Raw genomic sequence first — 10,379 nt, forward strand, 5'->3', positions numbered from 1 at the left:
TAATGTGGATGGACCAAAAAATATATACTCATGTCCACCACTTGTACCAGCCGGGGTTTTTACAACAAATTTTTCCTTATATCTAGTTACAGTTGGCGGTACAATTGCAGGATGTACATAATTCATCATCGATCCAGTGTCAACAAGCCATTTCTGTTTACATCATCGACAAAATAGGGTAGCGATTTATCAATAATATTCAATTCAAGCTGTTTGGGGGGGTTTCCGCCAGATTGGGGCCACACCCTAAAAATGATCTGCCATTTCATTCACAGCTGATGTTAGATTGTTGAGTTGCGATTGCAACAATTGAATACGAGTCGATGCATTTACTTGATTGATATCATCATTTGATTCATCGAGATAGTGAAGGTCCTGGAAAGGATTGTTTCTTGCCGAATTGTTAGCATTTCTATTAGTAGAAGCAGTACGCATGGAGACAGTATTCTGCGAGTCCCAGTTGTGAGACTGTTGAATGTTTCGTGCTCCGTTTGAAAAGTTACGAGAATTGTTATTGAAAGATTTCGGTTGGAAAATTTCGAAATTGCGACTGCTGAAAAGTAGAGGTAGAGGGAACTACACTTTGTTGGAAATTAGAATGTTGAGGCTGTTGAAAATGGATTTGATGAGGTTGTTGGAACCGATTCTGAGTAGTGAAGGGTTGCTGGAATCGATTCTGATTGAAGTGTTGCTGGCGGAAATTCCGAGGAGAGAATTGTCGGAATTGATTGAACACTGGTTGCGGTTGAAAGAAATTCCGCGGTTGGAACTGAGAATTGATTTGCTTTTCACTCACTGCACTTTTTAATTGTTTCAAAACAATGCTACAATCACTGCGCAGGGTATCGCGGGCGTCGTCCAAGTTCTTGAGTTTGTATACCTGAAGATGAGCTCCGAGTGTTGGATGAACACCGTGAATGAGCGTGCGGACAAGAGTTGTATCGAGTTGTTCGAGAAGATTTTTCAGGAGATCCCCGGTTACACCATCAAGCTTATAGCGGGTCACCACTCTAGTGCGTTTTTCACTGAGTCTTTGTAGGAAGTCGAGGGGGTGTTCGTATTGGAATGATTTCATTACAGCAATTTCGGCTATTAGATCAGGGACCGTGCGTTTATCAGAGAAGCTTTTCGTTAAAAGTTCAATAAGTTCAGCTAAGTTGGAACACTCGCAATTTTGTACAACATTATCTGCAGCACCTTCCAAACTGTGGAGGGCGGCAGTAAATAACAGCCAATGATTTTCTTCGCGTTGTGATTGTTCAATTTTATCGTTACAATACAGATTGAAATGTCTTGGAGAGATTTGATAAATTTTGGAATGTTATGGAAGTTCCATCGAATTTTGGAATATAGTCCAGCAAATATTTCGGGATAGATTTGGTTGACATGATCACAGGGTCTAATTTTGACGGTCGAATGAGTGTAGAAGATGAAGTGAAGAAATGTTCGCATCTGTACTTACAGTTGATGGTAGTTTTACTTCCGTCTCAAATTTGTGGAAGGAGTCGTCGTTGTCTGCCAGGTTGAACTTCGAAGGTCGCAGGTGTGGTACGCAGAGAACTTGTCTTGAAGGGTTCACCTCACTCACTGGTTTTCCGGATTTTTCACGAAGTCGAAATTAAAGATCGCGAATCGAAAAAAACTTGTTGTTAAATGAACAACCTCGAAAAACGTAAGTAAGGTAGTTCGGGCGCCAGTTATAGTTCTGGGGTAACCAAACACCTTTTTAAAAAGAAAACTTTATTTTCAAACACATCATTATAAAATATACATCGAAAAAGAGAGAAGTGCTCTCGGTGAAGTTTGGCAGTAGACTGACTAAAAGTACTATGATCGAGCATTACAATGGAATACAGCGTCAGCAATAATATTAGGTGTTACCAGATGTAACTATAGATTGTTGTGTCATCACAGCAAAATGTTTCCAGCAAAATTTGTTGAGGTTAGGTTTCTGCATCTCCAAATTATATTGCTTATTTTTGACGTGACAACGTCTTATAAATTGGTTTGCCGGGAGACACTTCAAGAAACTGCGTTACGTTCCCACGTTATGCGCTCACAATGAGAGCGAGTGAGAGCGTTCGTTTCGGTTCACGTCGTCTGGAAGAGCACGAATGGGAGCAGTGGCGAGCAACGCTCGCAGCAGCAAGCCCAGCAACCCGAAGCATTCACCTGGAGAGAGAGTGAAACGGAGCAGTCAACCTGCGCAGGCGCCGCAAGCAATCTCCTGCGACTGCGCCACTAATTCAAAATGTCAAGTCAATGGTTGTCTCTCTCGCTCTTAGGTGGGCGCGGGCTAACCATGCCCGAGTGGAAGGGACGCGTGCCTCTCACTCACTCTCATTGTGAGTTATTATTTCATCCTTCTTCCTACTATACGAATGAATATTCACATTAAAATTATTTTACACTCAAAGTCGTTGTCACGTAAAACTTTCACCCGTATACCGACTTTACAGGCAACCATGCAATTTTTCTTTGCTGCACTATTTGAGTTTAAGTTTTCATTTATCTAAAAAAAACAGGTCAGGTGACCTTTGGTGACCGGTAGGGGTCACTAAGAGGACGAACCGAACACCACTTGATCTGGAGGCAGACCGGAGTCAGTGACAAAGGCTCGTCTGGAAGACACTAGGAGACCATTTCTGACAAGTTTTGACCTGTTGCCATGCACTACAACGACGGTGATGACTGCCACTACTCTCCTACCACTCCCCTCCCTACAGGTAGTGGAAAAGCATGGCCTATCACCTCCCAGAAAGGAGAGAATTTCAGTGTTGTGAGATGACAACCGTGGTGTATGTGGAGGACACCCAACACCGCGAGGAGCCCAGCCGTCCCCAACCACCCGCCGGCACACACCACACTGTGAGCAGCATCCCCCACTCCGCCCCTCCACAGACGCCAGTCCAGGGCAACCCTGGCAATTTAAATAGAGGAGTGGGGAGGTGTGAGCCGATACTTACTCAGAACCTCAAAAAATGTTGTTTGAAGCCTTTAGCTGTGATGACACGACAATGTATGGACGACATTTGTGTGCACACACATGTTCAATACACTTGTCCTGTTATTAGTGACCACCTTACTAGGAAACAGTAAAATGAATTTGAATGAGCACATGTAAAGTCACAAATTTTCAGCTAGTAGTTGTTTCTCGTTTATGATGTGTTCTTATATGTTTTTTCAAATTACTTGATCCAGCACATTTATAGTCACAATACTCGCAGCTGAAAGGTGTTTCTCCTGTATGTGTTCTGATATGTAATTTCAAAGTACCAGATTGAGCACATTTATAGTCACAATACTCGCAGCTGAAAGGCCTTTCTCCTGTATGTGTTCTGATATGTTTTTTCAAATTACTTGATCGAGCACATTTATAGTCACAATACTCGCAGCTGAAAGGTGTTTCTCCTGTATGTGTTCTGACATGTTTTTTCAAATCACTTGATCGAGCACATTTATAGTCACAATACTCGCAGCTGAAAGGTGTTTCTCCTGTATGTGTTCTGATATGTTCCTTCAAATTACTTGATCGAGCACATTTATAGTCACAATACTCGCAGCTGAAAGGTCTTTCTCCTGTATGAGTTATGATATGTTTCTTCAAATTACTTGATAGAGCACATTTATAGTCACAATACTTGCAGCTGAAAGGTCTTTCTCCTGTATGTGTTCTGATATGTTTCTCCAAATTACCAGATCGAGTACATTTATAGTCGCAATACTCACAACTGAAATGCTTTTCCCCAGTGTGTTTTCTCATGTGTCTCTTCCAATGAGTGATCGATGGAGTTTTATAGCTGCAGTCAGCACAGCTGTAGAGCTTGATCTTTTTGCCAGCCACAGATGGCTCAGTGCACTCTTCCATGGGAGAGATTGAATGTGCATTCAGTCCACCCACTTCTGTTGCATTGGCAGTTTCAGATGTGCTGCAGTTTGAAGGCCACATCTCCGGTTCACTCTCCACTGAACATCCTTCTGCCTCTTGCTCAACTGCAAACACCAATAATGCAACTTGTAAATGATTGAAGCAGAATAAAGATAATAAAGTAATGATAAAATATAGTGCAAAACATTCACACAATTTTCCTTGCCTCACCTCAATCATACCGCATTAATTATCATAATCATTATTCATCAATTGATACAATAGTTTATACAAACCAAGAGTTTTGCAGCCGATTGTAGAAATAGTATATACATAAAACACATTATAGTGTTAAATATTCGGTTGGATTATGAACAATCAGAGAAACAATAATAATAACAAATGAATTATGCCATGAGCTACTTTTTTATTGAATAATGATCCATGATTGCTAATCCAGACCATGGTTTTCTCTCAAAATTGACATACATATAGGTTGAATTGTCTGAAATGATTGGTTATGTATATGGCTGCCTATCTTTTTTGTTTCAAAACACAAAAATACTGTTGAATAAATAGGAAATTTCACCTGCGTTTGACACAAACTGTAAGAAATGTGCATCAAAATTACAACTATAAACTGACATGAAATTGTGAGCTCTAGTTGATGAGTGGGGCATCCACTATTCATCGACTACTCAGAAGAGCAACATGGCTACAATTGGCAAACACAGCACATTGCTGGAAATAGGATGATAATCTGTAGTGAACACAAGTAATCAAGTGAAGGGCAATTTATTGAAACAATAAGTCGTTGATGTTGTCAATACCACTCTGTATACGGGGTGTCCCAAAAGTAAAGTGCCAAGCTTCGGGAATAGGTTCTATGGGTCAAAACATAGGAAAAATGTGGAATATTTTTGGAAGATATTGGCCATTTTGTATTTTTTACAAAATAATTTTTATCTTCAAAGTTTTCCAACCGATCGCAATAAAAATCGGTAGGTATGTTCAAATAAGAGATGAACTGTAGAAAAAATTTCAACTTTGTTAAATTCGAAAATTAAAAATGGCGGCCATTTTAACTTTTAATCCAAAATTACGGGAGATCGGTGATATATAGAGAAATTCAACAAGAGAAACTTTTCTTAGGAAATTTCATTTACAATCATTCAACATCCAAAGAAAATGAGAATCATTTACATTGACAAAGTATAACAGAGATATAATGAAATGTGCTATTAAATAGCTATTACCCTACATAATGAATTATTGACCGAGCGAAGTGAGGTCTAAGATTCAAGTCGACGGTTTGGCATTTCTCTTAATGTTTAAATGTTTATATGTTGCGCATTTACGCGGTAAAAATGTAATAATGTTTTTTACATTGTTGCAGAAACGCTGTGTAGACTATTAATTGCATGCCACATTGAATGCAGTTTTTATGCACTATTAAATGAACTCTTGATTACGTGCAATAGCGCATGCGATTAATAACTAAAATAACATACTATTGTCTCTCGAACTTTCTCTGCTTTGAACTCGGGCTGTCCTGTTGCCAGTATGTCTTGAAAGGAGATTAGATTTTGATGTTGGCATTTTTGATTCACCAACCCGAACAGCCATTAGCCGTTTTCACACCGATATCTCGCCGACACGTCATAAAGACAGGATTTACTCTGATGGACAGTATAAAAGGAGGCTGCGGTTTATAACTGCGCGAGGTCTACTGTTCACAGAACTACTAGTTCCTTTATTTCCTGTTATGTATTATTATCATTTATGAATGAAAATGAATGAAATAATAACTCGAATCTCACCATATTCTTCCTCTTTGATGAATATTAGATTATAGCCAGGGATTAGATAATGTTGTTGGCTGAAATCATCATCAGTTGGAGAGCATGCAGTGCTGCACTCTGGCGCTGGTTCTTGGCTGCTATCATTCTCCTGCTTAACTCTCGCCATCTGCAATATTGACATCACAAACAATGAGGAGACAATCGATTATTGTTACACTTCATGTAAAATACACAAATATTGGTGAAGGAGCAGCAGCTACTGAATTTGACAGCTGTCTTGAGTATATCACGATAATTCCAGTACAATGTCAGTAATTGTACTGGTTCTTAATAATCATGAAATTTCAAGCTAAGGCCAGCCATTCACGTTAAGGTTTGCCAAAGAGCTATAACTGTACAGATATTCGTCTGCACCCTGAAGTACACCTGGACAGGCAAGATATACTACTGTGCACTGGGTGAGTGAGGGGTAGTAGAAGCCCATCAAGTTATGCTCTCTAATCTAGATAAACTGATTGCTAGTTTGGTGGGTGTAAACAGAAAACATACAAAAATGCTAGTCAAAATATTTACAACTTATTGTATTACAATAAAATATGGGCTTTCTTCTGTAATCATACACTTGTAGGTTCAACTCACACTTACGCGACTCAGGTCGAGAAGAGACTCGTTTCTAGTCGAGAGCATGTTTCCAAATGGTGACACTCAGGTCCCCAAGGCAACTCCAGAAGTTGCCTTGCCTTCAAACCCACGGGATCTGCCCCATCAGGGCAGTTTCGGAGGGGCGAAAAGAAAAACCCAAGATACCAGAGATGGGTGAAACTCCAGCACAAATGCGGTTCAAGAGGCTGAATCGAGGACTAATCAGTCTGAAGAGACTGCCAAGCATATCACATTGGATTGCGACAAGCAACCAGGTGATGAATTGGATGTTAGTATAGGGAAAAACTCCAGGTTCTTGTAAAGGACACAGGTATTGGTTTGTCTAACTAATATACTACTTGAGAACACAATAAGCTTCGGTTGACGTGTGGGGTTCCATAAACCTTTGGATCCTTGAATCCGTCCCTTCAAAAACGATAAACAATAAGTGTGAGTTGAGCCTTAATGTTATTGACAATATTGCAATATAGGCATTGATTGTGTTCCTTGAATTAGAAGGAAATAGAATTCTATCCTTCTATTCCAAACAAGCTGGTCTTCATTTCATTTAATCCAGTCACAGAGCATGAAGTAGTAATTAATCTAATAAAAAAAATGAAGGCATCAAAGGCACCAGGATGGGATGAGTTCCCTCCTTTCCTCTTGAAGAAATGTATTGTAAACTTGGCTAAACCCTTAACCTTCCTAGTCAACCAGTCTTTTAGGTATGGAGTGTTTCCCGATCTCTTAAAGTACAGCAGTGTGCTAACCTTTCTGAAAAAGGGAGACCCACAGGACTTTGGGAATTTTCGACCCATAGCAATACTATCTGTATTTTCAAAAGTATATGAAATGGCTGTCGCAAGCAGGTTGACTGCTCATCTTGAAAATAATGGATTATTTTATGAGAATCAGTTCGGTTTCCGTAGGAGCAAGGACATTGTAGGTGCAATTTATGAATTTGTCAAGGTTATGTCGCATGCGATTGACAGGTCGCAACATGCTGCTAGCATCTTCTGTGACCTGTCAAAAGCTTTTGATTGTGTGAATCACGAGATATTACTGAAAAAGTTAAGCTATTATGGAATACATGGCACCGCTCTAAAATGGTTCAGCTCATACCTTTATAATAGGCAACAATGTGTGAGAGATAAATTGTCCGCTAATCTTCTTCATATGCTTTAGTCCCAAATGGAGTCCCTCAAGTATCCGTACTAGGACCTTTGCTTTTCCTAGTATATATTAATGTTCTGACAAGTGCTGCACCTGATATAAGATTAGTTATGTATGCAGATGACACAACTGCTCTGGCAACAAGCCCCGATCACATCACTCTTGCAAATAAATTGAAAAGTGCACTGTCAGCAATGTCAAAGTGGTTTGAAGCAAACGGTCTATCGTTAAACTATAATAAAAGCCATCTTATTCAATTTAGCTCTGCTCGTTATCAAACAGCAGTGAACAGAGTACATCTTCCAATAATTGAAGACAAGTGTTAAAGTGTCCTCTTCAACAAAATTCCTGGGACTTATAATAGATCAGAGTTTTACTTGGAAGGAGCATATTCAGGTCCTTGCAAAAAAAAAACAAAATCAAGCTTATTTTGTAATTCTCACCCTCTCTCACTCACTAGACAAAAGCACCCTATTGGCCGTCTACTACGCATATGTCTACTCATATCTAAGCTATGGAACCATTTTCTGGGGAAATTCTGTTGATAGCGGTAAAATTTTTATAATCCAGAAAAAATAATAAGAGTCATTTGTGGATTGAGATCAAGAGATTCTTGCAAAGCATTCTTCAAAAACCTAAACATTCTAACGCTACCATCTATTTGTATCTATCAATTGTTGTTTTTGTTAAACAGAATTTAGATAAATTTCAATTCTGCACAGATAATCACGGGTATAATACACGTAATAGTAGTCTCATTGCTTTTCCAGTACATAGGCACACAGCTCTAGAAAAAACTCCATTCTACTCTGGAATACGTTATTTTAATAAATTACCTGCAGCCATCAGAAATCTAGATTCAATAAACAAATTCAAACTAACAGTCAGAAAAATGCTAGTAGAGAAACCCTATACTCTGCTGCCGAATTTTAATTTGTGAAAAGGGGCTGTAGAGTGTAACTTAACTTTTTGTGACTTTCATTTCCATGTGAATTTGATGAGATACATCATAGAGTGTATTTATTTATTTTACTTTCAAGAAGTTAGAACTAAGTCTTTTAAATATAATTTTGTTATAGTATTGACATGTCACCAGTCAAATGAGTGTTACTCAAAAATTGATGTAATGTGACAATAAATAAATGAAATGAAATGAAATCAGATCAGTAGTTGAGACGTGATGATGCATCATTCATGATCATAAGAGCCGATTCTTTCCATTATTATAGACCTACTGAAGATTATTCTGGTTATTTGTTAGAGCTTTTTACAATTTAGAGTTTTCATACTGTTTTTCTGCCGAATCTGGAAGAAAAGTTTTCATTCAGCAATAAGTTTTAATTATAATTTGATGGAAAAATTGCAAACTAAACTGCATTATTTATGTATTCTAGACAAGATAGAATACATGCCTGATTGGAAGTTGAACCATTGTGCGAGGATGACTCATCTTTGACGTTGCTAGTTGCTAATTCAAATTCTCCAAATTCATCCTCCTGCTTCTCGATCTTGATCTGTGAACATAAGAGATTCTTGTGTCACTTGAAAACTAGACGAATATCAAACTCAGCAAGAAATAGTGCTCACTATTAAAAAATGGGTTGTAGTAGTTGATGTTTGTTTATTTCTGTTGTTAGTATAGCAATCAATAGATTCAAGAATGTATATCTTTTTAAGAATGGACCTTTTACTATTGTTCCCATTGATGTCTTTTCTGTTATTTGTCAATGAAATAGACTAAATAATAATATGTGTGATTGTACATATGTTATTTGTCAATGAAATAGACTAAATAATAATATGTGTGATTGGCAAGGCACTGGTGACTCTGTACTGAACTCTGTCTCTGTGAAGTGTGTGTAACATGCCTTAAGTAAAACGTTTGAGTTCAATGTATTGGTTTGACTTTTAAAGTAAAAATAAAATCAGTAATAATGTTCAAATAATCGTAATAATTTATTTCTTCACCGATATAACCTTCAACAGGTTATGGGCCCAGGCTGGATCTTTCGTGTGCAAGTAAAAAAAAAAAACTTTTTTAACCTAAATACTCTCGTGCAAGACAACAATGGAAGTTCGGAGATTCAACTCTAAAATAGTAATACCGGTGAAGTGATTGAACTCTAGTAAAACATTAAAAGTAAAAGTAAAATACCCAAAAGTAAAATCAGGTAAGGCAATCGAGTTCAAAGTAAAAATGGCTGGTTCCAGTGATTCGGACTTGGGTATGGTTGGAAAGCTATCCAACGATGAAGACTTTCAAATGTGGAAATTTAAAATTAAAATTTGTTCGACTCTCAAGGACTTAGTGATATTGTTAATGGAAAAGAATTAAAACCAAACGACCCTAGTAAAGAAAAAGAACTTTCTATTTTCAATTTGAAGGACGCTAAAGCCAAGAAAATAATAATAACTACAATTGACTCAAAACCTTTGAATCACATTTTGAACTGTGAAACTTCATGTGAAATGTTTAAAAAACTGTGTCAAATCTACGAACGTGATGAAAAACACAGAAATTTTCTCTAATGCAGGACTTTTTCAATTTTACACTAGAGGCTAATGAAGACATTGCTAGTTTCATCAGCCGTCTGGAAAATTTGACCATAAATTGAAATCTGTTGGACACGAAATCGATGACGAGATGGTTATTGGCAAAATATTCAGCTCCCTGCCCAGGAAATACACCCACTTTCAAACTTCGTGGGAAGCAACCGCAATTTGTGACAGAAATCTCACAAACCTAACCTCCCGGTTGGTGAATGAAGAACGCAGACTATCTACTGATAAAGGTGATTCTGTGCAACCAGTGGTATTCAAAACATCGGAAATCCAGTGCTACAGATGCAAAAATTATGGACATATTTCCCGTGAATGCAGAAATAAAATGAAAC

General features: G+C 38.1%; 1 protein-coding gene across 1 annotated transcript; it reads right to left on the reverse strand.

Annotated features, from left to right (window-relative positions):
• Positions 1-2,470: 2,470 nt before the first annotated feature.
• On the reverse strand, positions 2,471-9,040 carry LOC111050018 (gastrula zinc finger protein XlCGF17.1-like). The gene is made up of 3 exons (XM_039419108.1): positions 8,898-9,040; positions 5,689-5,836; positions 2,471-3,993 (listed from the first exon to the last, which is right to left on the reverse strand). Exons 2-3 carry the CDS (start codon positions 5,834-5,836, stop codon positions 3,137-3,139), a joined length of 1,005 nt encoding a protein of 334 aa, XP_039275042.1. The 5' UTR covers positions 8,898-9,040; the 3' UTR covers positions 2,471-3,136.
• Positions 9,041-10,379: the final 1,339 nt, after the last annotated feature.

Source organism: Nilaparvata lugens, unplaced genomic scaffold (genome assembly GCF_014356525.2).
Source record: "Nilaparvata lugens isolate BPH unplaced genomic scaffold, ASM1435652v1 scaffold8464, whole genome shotgun sequence".
Lineage (NCBI taxonomy): Eukaryota > Metazoa > Arthropoda > Insecta > Hemiptera > Delphacidae > Nilaparvata > Nilaparvata lugens.